Raw genomic sequence first — 27,130 nt, 5'->3', positions numbered from 1 at the left:
GCCACTGTAATCCACCTACAACACCTGACAACATGCGACAGCACATTGTCAATGCATGTGCGAACATTATGGAAGGCGAACTACACGATGTTGAGAGGAATGTCGTAACACATATTGCCAAATGCATTGAGGTTGATGGACATAATTTTGTCATTTATTGCATTAATGTGGTACTTACAGGTAACCACAGAGTAATAGCATGCGTTCTCAGAAATGATAAGTTCACAAAGGTTCATGTATCACATTGGAACAACCGAAATAAAATTTTTAAACATACTTACGTTCTGTATTTTAATTTTAAAAATACCTACCTGTTACCAACTGTTCGTCTAAAATTGTTAGCCAAATGTTTGTGACTATTACAGCGTGATCTATCACAAAGCGAAAAAAATCGTCCAGCTAAAACATTCATATTTCTTTACATACTACACGAATATGTAATAAAAAATAGGGGTTCCTATTTTTAAAAAAAGCAGATGATACCCGTCTGACGTGTAGCAGCGCCATCTAGCGGACCAACCATAGCGCCATCTGGTTTCCCCCTTCAAGCTAGACAGGTTTCGTTCTTTGTAGTTTTTTCGTCTGACCCTTATTTCGTGAGATATTTGGCCTAGTCACGATCAATGGACCACCCTATATATAGGGTATTACAAAAAGGTACGGCCAAACTTTCAGGAAACATTCCTCAGACACAAAGAAAGAGAATATGTTATGTGGACATGTGTCCAGAAATGCTTACTTTCCATGTTAGAGCTCATTTTATTACTTCTCTTCAAATCACATTAATCATGGAATGGAAACACACAACAACAGAACGTACCATTGTGACTTCAACATTTTGTTACAGGAAATGTTAAAAATGTCCTCCGTTAACGAGGATACATGCATCCACCCTCCGTCACATGGAATCCCAGATGCGCTGATGCAGCCCTGGAGAATGGCGTATTGTATCACAGCCGTCCACAATACGAGCACCAAGAGTCTCTACATTTGGTACCGGGGTTGCGTAGACAAGAGCTTTCAAGTGCCCCCATAAATGAAAGTCAAGAGGATTGAGGTCAGGAGAGCGTGGAGGCCATGGAATTGGTCCGCCTCTACCAATCCATCAGTCACCGAATCTGTTGCTGAGAAGCGTACGAATGCATCGACTGAAATGTGCAGGAGCTCCATCGCGCATGAACCACATGTTGTGTCGTACTTGTAAAGGCACATGTTCTAGCAGCACAGGTAGCGTTTCCCGTATGAAATCATGATAATGTGCTCCATTGAGTGTAGGTGGACGAAACTAAAATGAGCTCTAACATGGCAATTAAGCATTTCCGGACAGATGTCCACATAACACCTTTTCTTTATTTGTGTGTGAGGTATTTTTCCTGGAGGTTTGGCCATACCTTTTTGTAACACCGTGTATAAGTTTAAAACAGACAAAATTTTCCATAAATTATGCAGTTGTGAGCTATTAGAAATGCATAAAAAGGAAAACGAGCCTAACATTTAAGAGTCTTTTTTGAAATTCACCACTGTCAAAAGAAAAGGCCATTTTTTGAGCTGGTGGTGTAAGGATACCAAGAAATGACTTCTGCAGATGACCAAAACCTTTGCTCAGTAATCCTACACATTTTGCAAACATAACAATAGATTTCAAACATTTATTCAAAATGCAACCAAAACAGCACAGCGCGGTATTAGTTCATCAAAGTATTCATATAACACCAGTTTTTCTCGTTTCATGAATTACTCTCTGCACCTGTAGCGTGTGCAGTACTTCTCCATTGCTGTTACGAATAAACATATGGTAACAACGCGTGTAATATTAGGTGTTTCGAATGCAGACGCAAGCACAAACAGTATCGTCCAAAGATCACGTGACACTCTCCATTTGATGTTGACAACATGTCCAGAGATACTTCAACTCTATGCTTACTAGGGAACTTCCCCATCGCACCCCCCTCAGATTTAGTTATAAGTTGGCACAGAGGATAAGTCTTGAAAAACTGAACACAGGTCAATCGAGAAAACAGGAAGAAGTTGTGTGGAACTATGAAAAAAATAAGCAAAATATACAAACTGAGTAGTCCAAGCGCAAGATAGGCAACATCAAGGAGAGGATGAGCTCAGGAGCGCTGTGGTCCTGTGATTAGCGTGAGCAGCTGCGGAATGAGAGGTCCTTGGTTCAAAGTCTTTCCTTGAGTGAAAAGTTTCATTTTTTATTTTTAGACCATTATTATCTGTCCTTCCGCCCGTCCGATGCGAGGTAACTGTGCAGTACTATGAGGATGCTACACCTAAACAAACATCGAAACACACGTCGTCAGTCGACTACAGCGCACTGCTAACGAGGCTCCCTGGCTGGCAGTTGACTGTTCGCAACTCTGGACGAGAGTGCATGAGATACGTGAGATGTATTCCTTTCGTCTACTAATCGCACGGTTTTGCGATGTGGTCTCAAAACACAGACACTAAACTTACTACAGTGAACAGAGACGTCAATGAACGAACGGACAGATCATAACTTTGCGAAAATAAAGAAAGTAAACTTTTCACTCGAGGGAAGTCTTGAACCAAGGACCTCTCATGCCGCAGCTGCTCACGCTAACCACGGGACCACAGCGCTCCTGAGCTCATCTTCTCCTTGATGTTGCCTATCTTGCGCTTGGACTACTCAGTTTGTATATTTTGCTTATTTTTTTCATAGTTCCACACAACTTCTTCCTGTTTTTTCGATTGATCTGTGTTCAGGATTTCAAGGCCTATCTACTGTGCCAACTTATAAGTAAATCTGAGGGGTGCGATGGGGAGGTTCCCTTGTTAGATCACTTACAGAAGTGAGAAAATGGATTGGGGCTACGACGATACCTTGTGGTATCACTTCCTGTGATGTTGTTCGTTGAACTGAAACAGTCTGCCATCTGCTTTCTAAAGAGCACTGAAACAGCGCCTTCCACACCATAGTATTTTAATGTTTTGAGTAAGGTCGTATGGGGTATGTCGTGAAATACTCTCTCCTTTCAGTGCTACCTTTATATTCTTTAGTAAGTCCAGTGCAGCAGCAGTTGTGAATTCTCGCATTCAGAAACTAATTTGTGTTTCCTTCGAACCCATGCAAAAGCCGATTTTTCACAATATATTTCATCGCTTTAGTTAAGACTGATATGACTGAGTGAGGGCTGCGAAAATAGGCTAACTACCGATGCTAAAAGACGACGACACAGTTTTGCCTATAAACGTCAAAACTTTCTTTCCGAGAAACCTTGACGGTGACATCCCTCTCCAATCCCTCGCTTTCCGCGGCGTTGACGGATTGTGTGGATGCCGCCATTCCGTCACGTGTAAATCGGCTTTCACATCGACAAACTGTTAAATATCGATAGCTACTTCGATTACGCTGAATCATACGATAGTTTTGGCGAGTTCTTAGATCGATTTTCAAGAGTTGGACTTGTTTAATGCTTTTTTCGCGGAGAAACCCGTGGCGGCTATGTGGAGGGGCAGGGATTGCAGACGTAAAGGAAGCTGAGGGGGAATCTGTCAGTGGACAACATTCCGTCAGCAGTGAGTGAGGCACGTAATGTGGTGGTATTCCGATTTTAGGTGAAAGAATCCAAACAAATATGGATAAATTAAGGTAAATATGATTATGAAAGTTCGGTTAGCAAGCCTTATTGCTTTTAAGTGCGAATGATCTCCAAACAGTACTATATTATGCACAATAATAATTCATATCGAATACTAAAAAGAAATCAGTAGAGTAATCATAGATCGGGTGTAATTTTTTGCCTTGTCAAATAAAAATTACTGGACGTAAGTTCGACTGTTACTTCGTTTGTTTATCTGGAGTGGTCACGTCAAGTTTGAACACATCTAACGCATATGTATAAGACAGATACGGACCAATTGGAGCCCAATCCAACAAGCAAAAGCATGTCATATTGTATTTGTCCGTCGCTTAGGTGCTATTGCCGTTCGCAACATGAAAAACTATTGAAATGCGAATCTTCCTTTCGGCTGCGAAGCTGGCTTTATTGTTGGGTAAAATTTAATTATTGGCGAAATACAATCATCACAAGTTTTATTTTAATGTTTTCATATATTCCATGCTGTTCTGCACCGGATTTGAATTTCGGGATGATGGTGAATGAGCATTTTCTCCTGAGGTTTTTACTTCTGTCATGTGTTTCAGGTTATACATGGTAACGTGGAATGTGGCCACCCGACAACCAGAAGAAGATGTGGAAGAGATGTTGGGAATCAATAAAATGACTGATGACTTGTTGCCAGATTTGTATGCTATAGGGTATGTTGCCTTCAGTTTTCCCATAATTCATTACTTTTGCACCCAAATACACAATTGTTTTTCTTGTCTTGTCAGAATGCAACCTAGGTTTGTAAAGAGCCTAGCATTTGTGTGTTTATCTGTTCTAAGAACAATAATTTGTTGTTGACTCAAGACTATTTGGACTGCCAGTTATTCAGAAAATTTTGCAGAGACATGATGTATTGACACATTCCTTGCTTTCGGCTATTATTATTATTATTATTATTCTCTAAAAATGATTATCAGTTTTTGTAGTGACCAAACACACCAATGAATCTGTTTTCAGCCCATGAATATGAGACTACATAAGTAAAGGGACAATGTGGAAACATTATAGAAGTTCTTCTGCCATAGAATTGAGAGTATTTTAGCTGGGATTGCAGGTGACCAAATTTTGGTCATCAGTCTCTTTCTCAATAATTGTCTGTCACATCGTATGCCTATTGCTCCAGACCACATAAACCAGGAAATTCTGGGTCCAGATTGTTTGCTGTGAATTTTCAAGACAAAAAAAATAACAATGTGTAGTAGTATCCATGTGTGAATTCTGTCATTGATTTCAGTGAACATTATTGAACCTATTCATGTGTAAGTGATTTCATTTTAGACTGCATGGAATATTGATGCATTTGCTTCCTGTGTGTCAGTTGCAGCTTTATTAATACTTGCACAAAGTAAAGTGTAACTCCCAATTATCGCTACTTGTGTTGTAGCTGTCATGTAGGACAGAAGTGACATCAGTCTGTATGAAGTGCTCCTCACCACATGGCAGCTGATGTACAGGGCTGGGAAATGTAGAGACTTCACCGTATTTCAACATTTTTAATGACTTGTGTTTGCTGTTTTCCTTCATTCTGATGCAGACTAATTATACATTATGTTTTTTGGACTTTTACTTTCTTTTTCTCATGGTGGCAGCCTTTGGTGTTGATCTGGCTATTTCCTAGGTTCTGCTTTCTTTTCTTGGAGTATTCATTCGTCACCTTCTGGCTGAAGTAATCTTTGGTCCACTTCTTGGTTTCATGTTCATTTTCCAAATTTTTTTCTGTCCATGCAGGTGACTGTGGAAGGACACCTTAAATAGCACCTACTGCATGCAGTTTTAAAGATCATCTGCACACAGTGCCTGCATAGAATATTATACACACTTCAAAGCCAATGCAGTAGCCAGTCCGATGTGATGTGATCGTTAGCTGCTATTTTGGTTGAGCTCCCAGACAACACAGGGACAACACTGTTGATGCCTGAGCTGCTGTCAACCCATGTGTACCAAGGAGCCCGTCTTCCGGAGCACCAGGAGTCATGGCAACAGATGTAATGTCAAATGGACTTTACTGTGGCCAGGTTGTGTCTTTGTGGAGAGCCCTTTGATTGGAATATGTGGTGCCACAACAGATATGTCACACACAAATTATTAAATTATAGGATCAGACAGGTACAGAAATTTCATTGTGGACCGTTTTAACCCCACTTCTTTCCTTACCCTAGATTTCCAGAGGAAGAGGCACAAGCCAGATGTCTGGGAATGCAACAAATTCTCCAATACTAAGTATGCCCAAACTGTTGGAGATACTTTTATTGTGATAAAGCCATTATTTCTTGTAAAACACTTAAAGGCGTTGGAAAAAGTGTGATAGATAGCCATTACTTAAAGCCTCATCTGATACAGTATACTACTTTTCAGCCCTGTGAATGTCTGGGCAACATATCAGTGACTAGTGTCACACACAAAAATCTGTAGCAAAGGAATCATCAGCTACATAGATCTTATGCTCAGATGAGGCGCTGTGGCTAATCTCAAACAATGAGGTGTGCATTTTATCTGCCGTGTCGAAAAGGGTCCCAAGGATGATATGACAGGTATAGTTGCCTTTAAAGGGAATGCCCTCCCAGAAAAAGTTAGTCATGATGTACAGGAGTACGTCCCACCATCACCTCATCTGTTACGTTGCATCAATGAAGTTCTGCAAGACGTCTCATACACGATGCTATGCTGCTGTAACTACTATTTGCCTTTTTACTTGTCCTCTTTTGCCGGATGGTGCCATGGTGGACCAATTGCAGTAGCTGTTCGTGATCACTGAAGAGCACTGCATTGTTTCAAATAATCTTCAGAAATCAGCCTTACCACATTTAAGTGACTTCATGCTATGGCTCGCTACCTTAGTAAATGCAGCACGAAGGAACTTGGGGAGTGCGACATCATCGCTGGGAACGTGTATCATGTCTTCTCTACGTATTTCTGTGTGGTGAAACTTCTTGGTGTTTATCTGCATAAATATACATCAAGTGATTCATACAGTCTTAGTTGCTGCATGGTCACAAGCAGTCAGCACGAGAACATAATGGTGTAGATTTTTAAATGGCACCACCACCCCAAGGAAATTTCGTCGTTTGGGAAAACAAAAAGTAGCTAATGTAAAATTTATTTTATCATGAACTAACCATCTGAAGATGAACCTTTCAATTCAAAACCTGCAACGACACTATTTAAATAAATAAATAGCATTGTAAAAAGTGGCTGGATGTTATCTTCTGTGTAAAAGTCAATCTATATTTTGTGTGCAGCCATGGCCACAGAATATCAGCTTTCAATAAAAATAGCATAAAGCATAAATAGATTTGTTTACAACTCACAAAATTGTAGAACTGTTGAGTGTCATAGACACGCACACAAACAAGACTGCAAACTTCACTAGCTTTATAGACAAATCCTTACACACACACACACACACACACACACACACACACACACACACACACACACACACACACAGTATTGCTATGAGAACACAGAGCCATGACTGCAGTTCATAAGGCAGACTGAAATGAGAGGTTTTGGTGGGTGGAGTGAGCACAGGAAGAAAAGAGGCAGGAGAGAGGGTTGGGGAATGGTGATTCACACCTTAGGAGTAGTATGATGAGGGGGAGAATCTCAGATGTAGATGAAAGCTGACGGACTTTCTTTACAGATATATGCAACCATGCCACACCAAACTTCAGTATTTTATCTCTATTTTCAGATAGCATTGCAAAATTTGTAAGTGTTGACCTTTTTAACCCTATGATGGTGCAAGAGACATTTGCTAACAGTTTGAAGATAAATTATCTTTAAAAAAATTGTCATCCAGTTAGTATAAATTTGGTGGTTGTACAATGTAAAGTACACTCCTGGAAATTGAAATAAGAACACCGTGAATTCATTGTCCCAGGAAGGGGAAACTTTATTGACACATTCCTGGGGTCAGATACATCACATGATCACACTGACGGAACCACAGGCACATAGACACAGGCAACAGAGCATGCACAATGTCGGCACTAGTACAGTGTATATCCACCTTTTGCAGCAATGCAGGCTGCTATTCTCCCATGGAGACGATCGTAGAGATGCTGGATGTAGTCCTGTGGAACGGCTTGCCATGCCATTTCCACCTGGCGCCTCAGTTGGACCAGCATTCGTGCTGGACGTGCAGACCGCGTGAGACGACGCTTCATCCAGTCCCAAACATGCTCAATGGGGGACAGATCTGGAGATCTTGCTGGCCAGGGTAGTTGACTTACACCTTCTAGAGCACGTTGGGTGGCACGGGATACATGCGGACGTGCATTGTCCTGTTGGAACAGCAAGTTCCCTTGCCGGTCTAGGAATGGTAGAACGATGGGTTCGATGATGGTTTGGATGTACCGTGCACTATTCAGTGTCCCCTCGACGATCACCAGAGGTGTACGGCCAGTGTAGGAGATCGCTCCCCACACCATGATGCCGAGTGTTAGTCCTGTGTGCCTCGGTCGTATGCAGTCCTGACTGTGGCGCTCACCTGCACGGCGCCAAACACGCATACGACCATCATTGGCACCAAGGCAGAAGCGACTCTCATCACTGAAGATGACACGTCTCCATTCGTCCCTCCATTCACGCGTGTCGCGGCACCACTGGAGGCGGGCTGCACGATGTTGGGGCGTGAGCGGAAGACGGCCTAACGGTGTGCGGGACCGTAGCCCAGCTTCATGGAGACGGTTGCGAAAGGTCCTCGCCGATACCCCAGGAGCAACAGTGTCCCTAATTTGCTGGGAAGTGGCAGTGCGGTCCCCTACGGCACTGCGTAGGATCCTACGGTCTTGGCGTGCATCCGTGCATTGCTGCGGTCCGGTCCCAGGTTGACGGGCACGTGCACCTTCCGCCTACCACTGGCGACAACATCGATGTACTGTGGAGACCTCACGTCCCACGTGTTGAGCAATTCGGCGGTACGTCCACCCGGCCTCCCGCATGCCCACTATACGCCCTCGCTCAGTCCGTCAACTGCACATACGGTTCACGTCCACGCTGTCGCGGCATGCTACCAGTGTTAAAGACTGCGATGGAGCTCCGTATGCCACGGCAAACTGGCTGACACTGACGGCGGCGGTGCACAAATGCTGCGCAGCTAGCGCCATTCGCCGGCCAACACCGCGGTTCCTGGTGTGTCCAATGTGCCGTGCGTGTGATCATTGCTTGTACAGCCCTCTTGCAGTGTCCGGAGCAAGTATGGTGGGTCTGACACACCGGTGTCAATGTGTTCTTTTTTCCATTTCCAGGAGTGTATAAAGATTGTAAACAACATTATTTAACATCTTTAAGTAAACTCACCAAAGTAGCAAAGAAATGTACTGTGGAAGTCTACACAATTATATGAAGTAGTGTCAGTTTCAAATAGCATCAATTCACATGAAAACCTAACATCTACTCATTATTCACCATGAAGAATGAAGAAAAAAAATTGCTGCACTCTAACATAACTCAGTGATAATTTGACTCGTAAAACTATAAAAAGTAGTCTTTATTTAGTATTATCTCCAGAATGGAGAGGTAATGAGAATCATTATAGTGTAAATTTCTATTAAAAATCATTTTGATTATGTGTGATAGTTTCCTTCCGGCACAGTCCACATTTGAAAGTATTTGTTCTGTGTCCACTGGCCTCATTACTGTTTTGTAATGTTGTTTTTGATTCTCTTAAATTTCAGTTTTGAACATGTAATTCCTAAATTTATTGTGTTGCAGTCTTCAAGAAGTTAAGTCGCAGCCTCAGAACATTCTGATGGATGCCATATTTGATGATCCCTGGACAAATGTTTTCAAGTAAGTCATCTTTGCTTGTGTAGACTTGACAGTCTTTCTCAAAAAATTTTGTCCCCTGTTTCACCACCAGAGAGAGTGAATTTCCAAAGACAATGAAACACTTGCTCTTTTTTATTTCTGACTAAGAAGCCAAATACAAATTTTTATAGATTTAGCTTTGAAACTGCTTTCATGATGAAATAATTTGATGAAAATGGTAATCCACTATTCTGCTTCCTTAGGGAGTTGAATTTCCAAAAACAGTAAAAAATGTGTTTTATAACTGAGAAGTCAGATTCATATTTTTATAGATGTAGCTTCAAGAATACTTTAGTAAGTCTGTGATGATGATTTACTTTCAAAAAATCTTTCACACACTACTTTTCTCTATAAGCAGTTGAATTTTCAAAAATACTGAAATAGTTTGTTGTTGTTGTTGTTTTTTATTTGTGACTGAGAAACCAAATACCAATATTTGTAGTTCTAGCTTCAAGATTGCCTTAATAATGATATATTTTCAGAAAACTTTTCATCGTCTATGGAGTGAAACTTCGACTGATCTATTCTTAAATGATGTGTAAAATGTAAGATCCACACCCTCACCAAATTTCATGATTCTACGCTTGGCGATTTTGGGTGGGTGGTACTGGGTCAGTCAGTCAGTCAGGACATTGCCTTTTATATAGGCAGGTAAAAACACACTATAAGCTGATATATTTTTTTTTTAATGGAGGAACATTGTGCATTAAACATGTAGCAGCAATCACATCAATCAGCATTTTTCTGTCTGCCTAGTAATACCTTGCTGCTTTTATTCACTGTGTAACGTGTGGACCTATGTCTCACCTGAATAACTTGCTTGGTATTTAATTCCAGTGCTTCAGTTTTTCATGAACATTGAATGTAATATACTCTCTTCACAACTAAGTCTTGTCTAGTGTGCAAGATCATTTACTTATTCTGGCCCCCCCAGGGGGCTCGCGGTCCTTTCGTGAGTACGTGCGTGGCGAGCACGGGGCCCCGAGCTATTGCAGCCTTCCTTCTTTTTCCGGGCTGCATTTCCTTTCCCTTACCCTCCTTTCCTGTCCTTCATCCTTCCCTCCGACCTCTCCTCTCCCTCTCTTGGTGTCCCTACTTATGGTGTCCTTCCTTATGTTGGCCCTGCTATTCTCCTGGTTCTGTTGACCTTGCAATTCGGCCTTGTTCTGTAATTCCTTCATCCTTTTGGTATTCTCTGGTCCCCTCTGGGGTTTGACCTCCATCACTAAATTTTCGTCCGTAGTGTGAGCCATTTGGGGAAGAGCACCTTACCTAGTGTCTCCGGCGTGTGCCATCATCATTGATTCCATCGTTTCCTTTACGTCGTTGTTTGACGCTAGGGTCCATAGCCAGCACGGTAGCCAGCCCGTGTGGTGGGGTCGCTATGTACCCTTTTGGTTGAGCCCCCTGAAAACACAGGGATCACACGTCTGATACCTGAGCTGTGACCTCCTCATGTAAGCCTAGGAGTGGTTGCTTGTCGTCCTGGAGCATCGGAACTCCCAGCAATGGCCGCCGTGCCAGACGGCCCTTGCTGTGGCTGGGTGGCGCCCATGAGGAGAGCCCCTGATCGGAGTGGGTGGTATCAGGGCGGACACTATGCTCATGAAACGCATAAGAGTCCACAACTCTGGCCGTTCTCCGGCCGTCTCTTTGACTGGAAAAGATTCTTCACGTGCTGCTTCCTCTGCCCCTTCCGCCTTCCCTTCCGTGGCTACCCCCTGGGAGGAGGGCCAGGCTCGTCGGCTGGGGGCAAAACCTTTCCCTCGCTATCTGGTTTGCGCCAGAACTGATGGGGATACTTTTACTCATACGAAACCTATGTTTTTTGTTGAACACATCGAAGACAAGTTTGGCGAGGTGGACTCTATCAGCAAGATGCGGTCTGGGTCGCTGTTGATTAAAACCGCTTCAGCTACCCAGCCTGCAGCTCTCCGTGCCTGTACCCATCTTGGTACGATTCCTGCGTCAATTACCCCACACCAGTCCTTGAACATGGTGCAAGGTGTAATTTTCCATAGAGACCTCCTCCTTCAATCTGATGAGGAACTTCGGGACAATCTAAGCCGGCGGGGGGTTCACTTTGTTCGGCGGGTTCAGAGGGGTCCGAAGGACAACCGCGTTGACACTGGTGCCTTTATCTTGGCCTTTGAAGGGGACACCCTCCCTGAGAAGGTCAAGATTATGGTCTATCGGTGTGACGTGAAGCCATACATCCCACCACCTATGCGATGTTTCAAGTGTTTGCGTTTTGGCCACATGTCTTCGCGCTATTCGCAGGCCCCCCTCTGTGGTGACTGTGGACATCCGTTCCATGAGGGAAGTTCCTGTGTTCCCCCTCCTGTGTGCGTAAATTGTCGTGGAAATCATTCTTCACGGTCACTGGATTGCCCAGTGTATCAGAAAGAGAAAAAGATACAGGAGTATAAGACTCTTGATCGTCTCACCTATACCGAGGCCCGTAAAAAGTATACACGCCTTCATCCAGTGACCCTGACAACTAGTTATGCTTCAGCAGTATCTTCACCCCCTCCTCCTCATTCCTTACCCCAGTCCCGAACCCCTTTCCTCCCCCCTCCCCCTGCGGTTCCCACACCATCCCCCCCGGGCACCGCTTCCTCTCCCCGGCTGGAGAAGTGTCCTGCTTCTTCGGCGTCTGCCGGTCATGGGCGCCCCTCGCGGGATCCCCCTTCCCGGCACCTTCCAGGCCAAAGGTCTGCTGCCACGCGGCCACCACGAGAACCACGGTCTGCGGGCCCCCAGATCGCCCGCTCTCTTTCTGTTCCCGATCTTGCTGTGGCTGGCTCCATTTTGTTGCACAGCCCTCCACGATCCCAAACAGAAAGAAAGAAGAAGCACAAGTCCCGGGACAAGGAGTCTCTGGTATCGCCAGAGGTCTCGTCCCCATCTTCACAACCTAACTCTGACCTGTTATTCATGGATGTCGCCCCCTCCTTGTCGGTGACGGGTGGTGACCCACCGGCATGACTGACATTAGCCTGTTCACCCCCCAATTGACTCATCGTTCTTTGGCTATCCAATGGAACTGTAATGGCTATTACCGTCACCTACCGGAGTTGCAATCCCTTCTTTCGTTTTACTCTGCGGCTTGTGTGGTTCTACAAGAAACTCATTTTACTGGTGGTCACTCACCAACCCTCCGTGGCTTCCGTGCTTTCTGTCGAAATCGGGTCGGCCCCCTACGGGCGTCTGGCGGAGTTTGCACGTTGGTCCGAACGGACATTGCCAGCACGTGGATTCCTCTCCAAACTACATTGGAAGCAGTTGCTGTTAGGATCCACCTGGACTCTGGAGTCACAATTTGCAATCTGTATCTCCCTCCTGACAGAACTCCTACACCTGCCTCCTTAAGTGCCCTCCTTCAGCAACTTCCTCCTCCCTTCCTTATACTTGGCGATTTTAATGCACATCATCCCTTGTGGGGCAGTGCATTTCCATCTAGTCGGGGTCATCTCATTGACCAGTTTATTACCGACCACGACTTGTGCCTTCTTAACGATGGCTCCCCTACCCATTTCAGTGCCGGTCATGGTAGCTTTTCTGCCATTGATCTTTCTCTCTCTTCTCCCTCCCTCCTCCCTTCCCTACAATGGTCACCGCACGACGACCTTTGCGATAGTGACCACTTCCCGTTGATTCTCTCGCTCCCTTCCCGCTCCCCCATGGACAGATCACCTCGTTGGTCCTTCCAACGTGCCAATTGGCCTCTGTATACTGCACAGGTCGTTTTTTCTCCCTCATTGTCGGATGGTATTGATGATGTCATACGTGACATGTCTGACGCGATTGTTCACGCTGCTAGCCTTGCTATCCCGCGCTCATCTGGACCATTTCGCCGCCGGCAGGTCCCTTGGTGGAGTTCGGACATTGCCGTTGCCATCCGTGATCGCCGTCGAGCTTTGCAACACCTTAAGAGGCATCCATCCGTTGCCAATCTTATTACCTTTAAACGCCTTCGCGCAAGGGCCCGTTACTTAATCAAACGGAGCAAACGGATGTGTTGGGAACGCTTTGTTTCTTCCCTCGGTTCTGCTGTCCCTCTGTCGCGGGTATGGGCTACACTTCGCTCTCTCCAAGGTTGCCATCGGCAGTCTACCCTCCCGGGTCTTCACCTCCCGGATGGCCTTTGCACGGACCCGTTGATTCTCGCGGAACACCTTGCGACCCATTTTGCAACAGCGTCGGCATCAGCCTCCTATCCGGCTGCTTTCCTTCCCCAGAAACAGCGGGCCGAAGCTTCCGCCTTATGTTTTACCCCCAGCCAGTCGGAATCATACAACGACGCTTTTACTGAATGGGAACTTCATTCCGCACTCTCCTCTTCTCATGATACGGCCCCTGGCCCAGACTTCATTCATAACCAACTGCTTCAACATCTCAGTGCTCCACAACAGCGACATCTTCTCCGGGTATTTAACCGTATTTGGCTCCAGGGTGACTTCCCTTCTCAATGGAGGGATAGCATCGTGGTTCCCGTCATTAAGCCCGGTAAGAACCCCCTGTTCGTCGACAGCTATCGGCCAATTAGTCTGACGAACGTTGTTTGTAAGTTACTTGAACGGATGGTAGCCCGTCGGCTCACTTGGGTCCTCGAATCTCGGCGTCTGTTGTCCCCTTACCAGTGTGGCTTTCGAGAGGGACGGTCTCCGATCGATCATTTACTTCACTTGGAATCCGCAGTTCGGCAGGCCTTTTCCCAACGCCGCCATTTGGTTGCTGTATTTTTCGACCTTCGCAAGGCCTATGATACGGCTTGGCGCCATCATATCTTACTTACACTTCATGAGTGGGGTCTTCGGGGCCCACTCCCGATTTTTATCCGCCAGTTCTTGTTTCATCGTTCGTTTAGGGTTAGGGTTGGTACAGTTTTAAGTTCTCCGCGAACCCAGGAGAATGGCATCCCTCAGGGTTCCGTATTGAGTGTACTTCTGTTCCTCATTGCTATAGATGGACTTGTGGCCTCCGTCGGTCCTTTGGTCACTCCTGCTCTGTATGTGGATGATTTCTGCATTTGGGTTAGTTCCTCTTCGATGGCCGCTGCAGAGCGTCAGCTCCAGGGTGCTATACGGCGTGCCTCTGCATGGACCATCTCACACGGATTTCAGTTTTCTCCTTTAAAATCGCGAGTGGTCCACTTTTGTCGCCGTGTGACAGTCCACCCCAATCCAGAGCTCTATCTCAATGCACAACGATTACCTGTGGTCCCACAGTTTCGTTTCCTTGGCCTTCTTTTCGACAACAAGCTCACTTGGCTGCCTCATATCAGACGCCTGAAGATAGGATGTTTCCGTAAACTAAACGTCCTTCGCTTCCTTGCCCACACCTCTTGGGGTGCTGACCGTTCCACTCTCCTCCACCTTTATCGGGCCTTAGTGTTGTCTCGCTTGGACTATGGTTGTCAAGTTTACGGTTCAGCTGCCCCTTCTACATTGCACCTCTTGGATCCGGTCCACCATCGTGGTATCCGTTTGGTCATCGGTGCCTTCCCGACTAGCCCTGTAGATAGTCTCCTGGTTGAGGCTGGGATCCCCCCCCTTTCCGTTCGGCGCTCCCAGCTTCTGGTTTCGTATGCAATCGCTGTCCGTTCCTCTCCCACTCATCCTTCCTATTCTATCCTGTTCCCTGCCCAAGGAAGTCGCCCACCTGACTCCCGCCCTCGGGCGGGTTTACCGGTTGGGCTCCGCCTAGCGTCTCTTCGCCGTGATTTTCAGCTTCCTTCCTTTTCCTGTATCCCACGTTCCCTCCCCAACACACCTCCTTGGTTAGTTCCTCGGCCCCGAGTTCGGATGGATCTCTGCCGAGGTCCGAAAGATTCCGTTCCCCCGATGGTGTTCCGTTGTTTTTTCCGCCGCATTTTATCTGAGTTTCGGGATGCTGTTGTTTTTTACACTGATGGCTCTAAATCTGCTGATCGTGTGGGCTATGCCTTCACCTCCTCTGTAGGCATGGAAAATCATCTCCTGCCAAATGCATGTGGGGTGTTCACTGCGGAATTGATGGCGGTCTCCCGGGCCCTGGCCTTTATTAAACAGTCCAAGCTCAATCGCGTTTTGTTATGTACAGACTCAATGAGTGGCCTTCAGGCACTTGACCAGTGTTTCTCCCGTCATCCCTTGGTCTCCTCCATCCATGACCATCTCGCTGATCTCCACCATGCTGCTTGTTCTGTTAGCTTCCTTTGGGTCCCTGGCCATGTGGGCATCCAAGGAAATGAGCTTGCTGATCGTTTGGCTGGGGGAGCAGTCTCTTACCCCCCATTCCCTGTCACTCCTCCTGTGGCGGATTTACGGCTTCATCTCAAATCCCACTTTGCGCAATCATGGGCCACATCCTGGGAGGCTACCTCCTTGTCTAATAAACTTCGTACGATTAAGGTGACACCTGTCCCATGGCGTTCTTCCTTACGCCTCTCGCGAAAGGACTCAACCACCCTCTGTCGTCTTCGCATCGGCCATACCAGGCTGACCCATGGTTTTCTTTTGCGTGGTGAGCCACCCCCACTTTGTGGTTGTGGAGCTTTCCAGTCAGTGGCCCACATTTTGGTGGAATGCCCCCTTCTTTTAGCTCTGCGTACTAAGTACAGACTTCCCTGCACTTTACCCTTAATATTAGCAGACAATTCCCGGATGGTTGAACTGGTTCTCAGTTTCCTCCGTGAAAGTGGTTTTTATTCTCAGTTTTAAGGATTTTCATCTCCCTCTGGAGTAGGGGCAGGGCGGTGAGGGTTGGGATGTCTCCCACTGTAGGCTGTGCTTGGAGATTCCTGACTCCCCTCCCTGGCCATGTTCCTTCTTTTTTCCCTTTTACTGTTTTTATCGCCTTTTAGGTTTGTTTAATCCCTTTTACAATCCGCCCTTTTACACTCTGGCGGTTGAACGCTTTTAAATAGCATGTGGTCTTGCTTGTACTGCTTCACAGGTGGGATATTTCCTCTCTTGAGTTTGCCCATTTACTGACTTCCCTCCTTGTGTTTTTATCATTGACAACACAACTGCACTTTTTTAGCCTTTTACCTTTTACCTTTTACCTTTATCGTTTTTGACTCTTCTGAGCTGTCCCTCTGTCGGAACTGACCGTCTTTGTAACAAGGGACTGATGACCTTGCTGTTTGGCCCCTTCAACCCCAATCAACCAACCAACCAACCAACTTATTCTGGCATCTTTTAAAGCCAAGTTACATGGGGAAATTAATTTTTTGGATAACTATTTTGCTAATGTTGAAGTTCAGTTTGTGCCACAAAATTAGTCCAATTTTACTGTTCATAAAAAATAATAAATAGGACTGTGATTCCAGTTATCAGGGGAATGCTTATTGTGGACATTTGGTGGCTTGATCTTAAAGATAACAACTTTTACCATCATGTTCCTCCCGTCATAATTTGCAGACCATTGAGTTGACTTAAATTCCCTGGAATTCTGTTTTGTTGCCTTCTTTATTACTGTCACTCCTTGCCACCCATAAATTTAATGAGAATAGAAAGCCAATGTGCTTGTCTGCCAGAATCATTTCCAGTGTCATTCCATACTTACGAGGTAATTACCATCGCTGGTACATGGTTGTATCCTGTCATGGGACCAAGTTGCTGGCACTACTTGATATACTTGCACCAACTCCAGGAAGCTCATAGATAAATTTTTGAACAACCATCATAGGTAGTGTTAAGGCCTAACTATCAATGAACGTTTGATTGGCTAAATCTCCTCTGAAACAAGCTGTTTATTTAGTACTGGTAGTAGCAGAACAACTGTTTAGCTGAATGTTTTCCTTGCTGTCAAATCAGATAGATCTTTGAGGAGCTGTTGGCTTTATCTATCCAAGTCAAGGGTTACAGGAAAAAAAGACAAGTCTTGGTACTCCAGTTTATGCATTGTTCCATCCCATTTGTCAGCAGCAGAACCCAGCCTGAGATAAAATAATGATAAATGTCACGTTAAAGTAGGAGAAAATAGTCAGTGATGAGCAAATTCAAATGATTGTGTGGATTTTTATTTCTGCATGTCTCTGGAGGGCTACTTACTATTAGAACAAAAATTATATAAGAATAAGATTGTCCTGGAGCACTTCTTTAGGGGGAGGGGAACAGTAGGAAAGGGCTTACATGTATCAAAAATGACAGATATTAAGGGCAAATCCATAATTTTCTGGAAAACATGGAGATGAATATTGGAATAGACTTCTGAGGGAAGAAGAATTAAACAGAACTACAGGTGAAACAAGGAAGGTGAAAAAGCAACACGTGACAGGATAAAAGAGAGACAAAAGAAGAGTTTGTTGAACCAAGAAAAGAACAATAAATTTTTTAATTTATTTAGATACTGTATTTATAATTATCACTATTGCTTGTTTTACTTTAGTCAGCAAATTTCACTCTTAACCAATGTTTTGTTAGTATTTTATTCTTCTAACTGATATTACTGCTGACCTATGAATTCAGTGCTTGTGTGGTACTCTGTCTTATTCTTTATGTCCTGTCTTAATTTATCCCATATGTTATGTTTTTCAGCTATAGCTGCACCATAGAGGAATGCATTAGTTAGTAATTAAAATGCTGTGTCATGTGATTGTGAAATTGATATTGAGAAGTGTACAAAATCTATCTCCCCCCCCCCCTCCCCTCCATCCATCTTCTCCGTCCATGTGTGTGTGCGTGCGTGCGTGTGCGTGTTTTTCGCTATTAATATTTGTCATGACACTGATAACTGATGTTCACCAGTTATCATGAGTAAGCCACAGCCAGTTTTTACTATTTTCGTTACCCTATTCTTTATAAAACTATGAAATAAATCAAATATAAAAATAATGCTGAATTTTGTGACTTACAGTTCATGTCTGCAATGTAGGCACAGTTATTTACTAATTACTTATACTTCAAACAATTTGAAAAACTGTGCCTGTTGGAATAACTATTAAAGAGTAATGTTAAGTATCATTAATGCTGTAATTGTATTATTTTTTTATTTTTAGAGATGTATTAACAAAACGTAACTACATAAAGGTGAAGACCATAAGACTCCAAGGGATTCTTCTAAGTTTGTTTTGCCTTAGAAAACATTTGCTGCACGTGAGAGATATGGAGACACAGTACACAAAAACTGGTTTAGGAGGTATCTGGGTAAGAGCCATTTTCTTTTATTTGCTGAGATATATTTAAAATGGGAGAATTGGTTTGTCAATGATTCTATTACTAAAATGTTTGACATTATTCACGACTTCATTTGGTGCACCTTTGTCTTCTAATTTAGTAAACTATAATTTCATTGTTAACTCATTCTTGTACATACCTGTTAATTTCTGAAATAAGAACTTTGATCATCCTTTAGTATATAATTTTTGCAGAAATAGTGTCCACACTTGAAAGATGATACATTAATATCCCATCATCTGCATACTGGGCTTGCTACTTCTTGATTTCCTGAGATTAGACTACTTTGGATAACTAGTTTAGTTTTGTCTGCAGCTACCAGCCTGTGGCCAAACAGCACTTCTGTTGCAGTATAACAGCAGTTGCATTACTGTTTGTAATGTATTTTTGTATCATAATGGAACAGGAGAAAGAAAACTGGCGTTCTACGGATCGGAGCGTGGAATGTCAGATCCCTTAATCAGGCAGGTGGGTTAGAAAATTTAAAAAGGGAAATGGATAGGTTAAAGTTGGGTATAGTGGGAATTAGTGAAGTTTGGTGGCAGGAGGAACAAGACTTCTGGTCAGGTAACTACAGGGTTATAAACACAAAATCAAATAGGGGTAATGCAGGAGTAGGTTTAATAATGAATAGAAATGCGGGTAAGCTACTACAAACAGCATAGTGAACTAATTATTGTGGCCAAGACAGATACCAAGCCCACACCTACTACAGTAGTACAAGTTTATATGCCAACTAGCTCTGCAGATGACGAAGAAATTGAAGAAATGTATGATCAAATAAAAGAAATTATTCAGATAGTGAAGGGAGATGAAAATTTAATAGTCATGGGTGACTGGAATTCGGTAGTAGGAAAAGGGAGAGAAGGAAATGTAGTAGGTGAATATGGACTGGGGCAAAGAAATGAAAGAGGAAGCCGCTTGGTAGAATTTTGCACAGAGCACAACTTAATCATAGGTAACACTTGGTTCAAGAATCATAAAAGAAGGTTGTATACATGGAATAAGCCTGGAGATACTGACAGGTTTCAGATAGATTATATAATGGTAAGGCAGAGATTTAGGAACCAGGTTTTAAATTGTAAGACATTTCCAGGGGCAGATGTGGACTCTGACCACAATCTATTGGTTGTGACCTGTAGATTAAAACTGAAGAAACTGCAAAAAGGTGGGAATTTAAGGAGATGGGACATGGATAAACTGAAAGAACCAGAGGTTGTACAGAGTTTCAGGGAGAGCATAAGGGAGCAATTGACAGGAATGGGGGAAAGAAATACATTAGAAGAAGAATGGGTAGCTTTGAGGGATGAAGTAGTGAAGGCAGCAGTGGATCAAGTACGTAAAAGACGAGGGCTAGTAGAAATCCTTGTGTAACAGAAGAGATATTGAATTTAATTGATGAAAGGAGAAAATATAAAAATGCAGTAAATGAAGCAGGCAAAAAGGAATACAGACGTCTCAAAAATGAGATCGACAGGAAGTGCAAAATGGCTAAGCAGGGATGGCTAGAGGACAAATGTAAGGATGTAGAGGCGTATCTCACTAGGGGTAAGGTAGATACTGCCTACAGGAAAATTAGAGACCTTTGGAGATAAGAGAACCACTTGTATGAACATAAAGAGCTCAGATGGAAACCCAGTTCTAAGCAAAGAAGGGAAAGCAGAAAGGTGGAAGAAGTATATAGAGGGTCTATACAAGGGCGATGTACTTGAGGACAATATTATGGAAATGGAAGAGGAGGTAGATGAAGATGAAATGGGAGATACAATACTGCGTGAAGAGTTTGACAGAGCACTGAAAGACCTGAGTCGAAACAAGGCCCCCAGAGTAGACAACATTCCATTGGAACTACTGACGGCCTTGGGAGAGCCAGTCCTGACAAAACTCTTCCATCTGGTGAGCAAGATGTACGAGACAGGTGAAATACCCTCAGACTTCAAGAAGAATATAATAATTCCAATCCCAAAGAAAGCAGGTATTGACAGATGTGAAAATTACCGAACTATCACTTTAATAAGTCACAGCTACAAAATACTAAAGAGATTTCTTTGCAGACGAATGGAAAAACTAGTAGAAGCCGACCTCGGGGAAGATCAGTTTGGATTCTGTAGAAATGTTGGAACACGTGAGGCATTACTGACCCTACGACTTATCTTAGAAGCTAGATTAAGGAAGGGCAAACCTACATTTCTAGCATTTGTAGACGTAGAGAAAGCTTTTGACAATGTTGACTGGAATACTTTCTTTCAAATTCTGAAGGTGGCAGGGGTAAAATATAGGGAGCGAAAGGCTATTTACAATTTGTATAGAAACCAGATGGGATTTATAAGAGTCGAGGGACATGAAAGGGAAGCAGTGGTTGGGAAGGGAGTGCGACAGCGTTGTAGTCTCTCCCCGATGTTATTCAATCTGTATATTGAGCAAGCAGTAAAGGAAACAAAAGAAAAATTTGGAGTAGGTATTAAAATCCATGGAGAAGAAATAAAAACTTTGAGGTTTGCCGATGACATCGTAATTCTGTCAGAGACAGCAAAGGACTTGGAAGAGCAGTTGAATGGAATGGATAGTGTCTTGAAAGGAGGATATAAGATGAACATCTACAAAAGCAAAACGAGGATAATGGAATGTAGTCGAATTAAATCGGGTGATGCTGAGGGAATTAGATTAGGAAACGGGACACTTAAAGTAGTAAAGGAGTTTTGCTATTTGGGGAGCAAAATAACTGATGGTGGTCGAAGTAGAGAGGATATAAAATGTAGAGTGTCAATGGCAAGGAAAGCGTTTCTGAACAAGAGAAATTTGTTAACATCGAGTATAGATTTAAGTGTCAGGAAGTCATTTCTGAAAGTATTTGTATGGAGTGTAGTCATGTATGGAAGTGAAACGTGGACAATAAATAGTTTGGACAAGAAGAGAATAGAAGCTTTCAAAATGTGGTGCTACAGAAGAATGCTGAAGATTAGATGGGTAGATCACATAACTAATAAGGAAGTATTGAATAGGATTGGGGAGAAGAGAAGTTTACGGCACAACTTGACCAGAAGAAGGGATCGGTTGGTAGGACATGTTCTGAGGCATCAAGGAATCACCAATTTAGTATTGGAAGGCAGCGTGGAGGGTAAAAATCGTAGAGGGAGACCAAGAGATGACTACACTATGCAGATTCAGAAGGATGTAGGCTGCAGTAGGTACTGGGAGATGAAGAAGCTTGCACAGGATAGAGTAGCATGGAGAGCTGCATCAAACCAGTCTCAGGACTGAAGACCACAACAACAACAATGGAACAGCTGGTGGGTTCTAGATAACAGAAGAAGTAAAGTTAACAACTCACCGGATAGTTAAAGTACAAAGCCATCAGTAGGCACATAAGCAAGACAGAACATTGCTATGTTTGGAACGACTCTTTCTTCATGTGTAAGAGACTTTTGTGCTGTGTCTGAGGGAGCCATGTCAAATTATGTGCCCCATGCAGAAACAGTTATGAACTTTATTTACACTCAAATGGAATACAACAAAACAAGTCATTCAGACTTGAATACACAGTACTTGGTTCCAATCCACTGGTAGGTACTGATGCTGTGCTAGGAAAATACTTACGAGGGTGGAAAAGGTGCATCTGTATCAGTGATGAGCAGTAGGGTTTGAGGATGATCCAGGAGAGATGTACCAGCAAGGTGGAGGCTCATAGCCAGCCAAATGTGGATGTGGCCGTTGTGGAGAAATAGCTCCCTCAGATGTACTGACGAGGTGGCTGACAGAGGAGGGTGCAAGGTTAGTTGCACACAGACAGACAACATGTGTGACTGATGTTAAGCCCAGCATGGAGAACTTCGACTAGATGTAGAGGGATGGCTCGGGTGTGCCTCGAAGTGAGGGTGTCAGCGGCCAGTAATTAAATGAGGGTTGGATTGAAGACTCAGATATGACTCCAAGGAGACAACAGTGCTGATCTACAGAAGATCAGATTGAGGGACCAGTCTTTGCAGTTGGCATGATGCCCCAGAGTGACTCCTGGCAAGGACTGGCTCTGATGGGCTGGGTGGTATTCTTTACAGCTGCTCAACAGAAGAATACTTCCACGATGATCAGCTATTATGTGGTTGCAGTGCAAATTGCAGCACCTCTTGTGGGACAACAAACATGATGTGCTTGTATTTATGTTCATATTGTTTACCCTGCATGTCTGTGGTGGTGATGGCAGCAGCGCACTATAAATTCCTGTATAGCATACCAGTGGAACCCAGGGAGGATACTGTAGGTACACATTGAAACTGCATCGCTACACTTTCCTGGCTTATTACACTGTGCCAACACTGCAGCTCTACCAGGAGTTGGGGGTTGTGTTGGGTGGTATGACTGAGATGAAAAAGGTGACATACTGAAACATCACATTTGTTTTATGCATGTTTTTAAAATTTTGGTATATTATCAGAAGTTTGATCCTGTGCAGTGCTATTACAGTTCATCACAAGATGATTGATGCCTCTCTATTAAAGCATATAGTTTTTCTGCTTACAGCCAGACCGATTGAGGAAGAATAATTAGATTGAGCAGATACAGCTGTCAAAGTGCTTGACAGGTCTTCATGCTTTATATGAAACCTTATAAGTTTCTTCATATGTATTCCTTGTACATGCGCACTAAATAAATTCGAAAGTTGCAGTGTAACAGAAATTGCTGTAAAATCACGAAGGATAGTGATACGAAAGTGTCTTGAATTAATGGCCACACTTCACATAACGAACCTAACTGCATGTGGTGTTCTTAAAGGTTCCCTGTTAAGTTCTGTATGAATATTAACAATCTTCCATCAGATACTGCAAAAGGTCAAGTTTGTTTCATGTGCTGCAAGTACTGTGATACATGGCAAAGGAAATATCATTTTTGAATGAGCTGCTAACGAAATTTTCATTGAATAGCTGATACACTGTCATTCAACTAAGAAAAGTTTATCACGTACACTTCATACTTATTGCCCAAGTCTAAAAGGAAACACCTTACACCTACTATAGCATATATTAATAAATTATTAGAAAAAAAACAGTGTGGAAACTGCCTCTTATGCAGCTATTAATGTTAAAGCACTATTACTTACTTCAGAAAAAGTATTTAGAGTGGCTTACAGGATATTGAAATGAAACATCTTCTAATTAATTTTGTGGATAAATCTTTTCATCAGCTGAGTTAAAGAAATAAGAATGCACTGTTGAAAAGAGAGTTGAGCATTCACAGTATGCACCTGAAAAGTATTTATGGAATATCAATCCTCTTATGGATAATAATGGAGAAGAATACATTGTTAGCTATTGTTCTGTTGTGGAGCTTAATTTTTACTTTCATCCAACTGAATATAGATTCAAGAGATGAGAAAGTCAAATATTTGAAAGATACCCTTCATTGAAATGGGCCCTCCCACCTTTTTGTTAGGTGAATTGAATATCATCCTGAAAAAGCCTTGTAAAATACAAAAGTGAGATTATCCTACTTGCTCTTACCCATTCTTGATGCCAATATTTTGCTCCATCTTCTCTCTTTCTCACTACCAGACCATATTCCATGGTTACATAAAATAACTAATTTTTCATGCTTGTTCATAGCCATTTGGTGATGACAATAATATCTTTAGTTCACATGCAAACATTGTGTTTAAAGGAATATTTATAATTTAATATTGAACCATGCACACATTAAAATTCAAGCCTGCTAAAATTCGTTGTTTTAAGATTTATATAGCAATTTTGAAAGCTCTCATTCTCTTCTTTCAAACAAACATTTTACTTTGTCCGAAAGCTTAATATTTCAAAAGTTATTGCTATTCAAAATTTATGCATCTATAATTTCCAATCTTAAAATGGAATTCTTTCCAAAAATGTATGCTTTTACAAAAATATAATACTAGTTTATTAATTATGTCAATTAAAAAATTCAATTTTGTAGAAAGATCTTGATGAACTTCAGGGATCCCCTTGCATATTAAAACTTCTTCCTCATAGACACCAATTATTCTGCCATTCCCTAATTATAAACACGTTTACTTCATTTCCTACTATAGATCCATATCTTTCACTTCTTCCACCTTTGTCTAAAACATAATAATCCAAACAATGGAAAGTCCTGAACGGAATAACAAAAGTAGGGAAAGGATAGATAGCGACTCATCACATACAGGGGGAGGGGGATTTGAGTCACAGACACAATGTATAAAAGACTGCAGATGTATTAAACTTTGTCCGAAGTAGAAAAACAGACGCACACAACCATGTACGACTTGGTTGTGCTTGGGTGAATGTGCGTATGTTTTGTATTTCAGAAGGATTTTGTGCCAAAGCTTAATATTTTAGCAGTATTTTTCATCATGCCTGTTTGCAACTCGGTGTCTCGTTTATGTGGTGAGAGACAATCTATCCATTCAGTAGGTTTAATAGTTCTGTTCAGGGTGTAATTATAGTCCAGGAACATTTTCAATTATTTATTGCACAAGAACTAAACATTTTACAGATGTCATACATACTGCAGTTTGAAGAGAAACTCTGAAAGTTTTTTTACAAACATTCGATATGCGAACCATGAGTGACCCGGCAGACATCAGTACAGTAATCAAATTCTTGCCATACCAGTTCCAGCATGGCAGTTGCTTCCCGTATTCTGTCCCAGAGCTCTGCTGCATCACATGGTAGAGGCAGTACATACACCAGATCTTTAATGTGTCCCCACAGAAAAGTCACATGGAGTGAGATCTGGTGATTGGGGAAGCCATTTCATGAAACAGCTGTCTGCTTCTGTTGCATGGTGGATCCTTCGATGCGGCCGCACTGTGTGGTCAGGTACCCACTAACTGCACAATGGAAATGGGATTGAGCCCAATCCTGCTGAAAGATGGAGAGTCCAATTGCATTTGAGGCATCAGCCATTGCTGCAACATGTCCAAATAGGTATATCTAGTGACAGGGCTCTCAGCGAAGAAGAATGGCCCCTACAGTTTTCTGTGTGACAAGGCACAAAAAACATTTACCTTTGGGAAATCACACTCAAATTCAATGCATTCATTTGGATGCTTTGTACCCAGATTAGAGAATTATGCCTGTTCACTTTCCCCGTTAGTGTGAAAACTGGCTTCGTTGCTAAAAATTAAGTGGTCAACAATGCCATCCCCATCCTCATTTAGTTGTTGCAACTGTGAGCAAAACTCAAAACATTTGTCGTCATCGCCATTGAGCTTCTGCACTAGCTCCAATTTTATTGGTTTCATAGACAGCTTCTGTCGCAGGATTTCCCACACTGTCACTGGAGCCACTTAGAGTTCACGGGATACACAATGTACTGATTTCTTTGGACTTCTTATGAATGTCTTTCGTATGGGCTCCACATTCTCTTCAGTCACTCTGGGACGTCTGCTTCTCTTTGCCGGGCACAAGCAACCCGTCGTAACAGATTTGTTGTGCCATTGGTAAATGGCCTTCCTTGTTGATAGCTTCTTACCATACTTGGTCCTAAACATCCATTGGACAGCTGTAGCACGCTTGTTTTTGTCGAACTCCGACACACTGAAAGCTTGTTCTGAACCTGAACTAGCTGTGTTTGCGACTAGTGCTGACTATCGGCAAATTACCAGACCGTGCTGTGGTGGTATTCATGAAAAGAAAAAAAAAAAAAAAAAAAAAAAAACCTCCAGGGTTTCTCTTCAAAATGGCATATTTATGATACCTGTACAATTTTTGGTTCTTGTGCAATAAATAATTGAATGTGTTCCCGTACTTTATGTACACACTGTATTTTACCTTTCTGTAATACACACATCTATAAATAGGTGTCATGCACACAGTAGCAGTCAGTCAGGGCCAAGAAGTGAACTCAGACTTCCTTGTTCAGTATTTCATCATGTAAATTTCAGTCAGTTAGTGTTTGGTGATGAACCTGTGAACTAATATGTTGGTCACTCAACACTTGGTAGTCATAATGAATATAACTGTAGTGAGTCTGTACAGTATTATCAATTCTGCATTTAGCAAGCATAATGTAATATTCTAACTCAGTGTTACCACTTCTGAAACTTCTGCTAATTCGCGTAGCTTGATGATCTGTTTCACAATATTGGTATTCGACATATCAAGATAACTGATCATCAGTACTGAATATAGTGTTCATAAATTTGAACAGAATGGAAAGAAAATCTTACAGTGTCATGAACATCTATTTAACAAATGTTTATTACATCAGATAATCATAGGAGTAAGGTGAAAAAATACGCAGGAGGCTTGTGTTTGAGTTGTCATCCTTCTGAATGATTTGATGCAACCCACCATGAATTCCTCTCCTGTGCCAGCCTCTTCATCTGAGTAGCACTTGCAACCTGTCAACTATCTGCTGGATGTATTCCAATCTCTGTGTTCCTCTACTGTTTTTGCTCTCTAGAGCTGCCTCTAGTACCTTGGAGGAAATTCCCTGATGTCTTATCCAGTCCCTTCTCATTGTAAGTGTTTTCCACATATTCCTTTCCTCTCCGATTCT

At 42.8% G+C, this 27,130-nt stretch overlaps 1 protein-coding gene across 1 annotated transcript in view; it reads left to right on the top strand.

The window, feature by feature from the left end:
* Window positions 1-3,433: 3,433 nt before the first annotated feature.
* LOC126354435 (phosphatidylinositol 4,5-bisphosphate 5-phosphatase A-like) overlaps window positions 3,434-27,130 on the top strand; it is a 78,359-nt gene continuing 54,662 nt past the window's right edge. The window contains exons 1-4 of the mRNA XM_050004121.1: window positions 3,434-3,625; window positions 4,181-4,294; window positions 9,363-9,440; window positions 18,445-18,592. Coding sequence (XP_049860078.1) covers window positions 3,612-3,625; window positions 4,181-4,294; window positions 9,363-9,440; window positions 18,445-18,592 — 354 coding nt within the window. The 5' untranslated portion in view covers window positions 3,434-3,611. The remainder of the gene's footprint in view (window positions 3,626-4,180; window positions 4,295-9,362; window positions 9,441-18,444; window positions 18,593-27,130) is intronic.

Source organism: Schistocerca gregaria, chromosome 1 (genome assembly GCF_023897955.1).
Source record: "Schistocerca gregaria isolate iqSchGreg1 chromosome 1, iqSchGreg1.2, whole genome shotgun sequence".
Classification (NCBI taxonomy): domain Eukaryota; kingdom Metazoa; phylum Arthropoda; class Insecta; order Orthoptera; family Acrididae; genus Schistocerca; species Schistocerca gregaria.
Note: the sequence above shows the minus strand (reverse complement) of the source record. Positions and strands in the feature narration are given on the sequence as shown.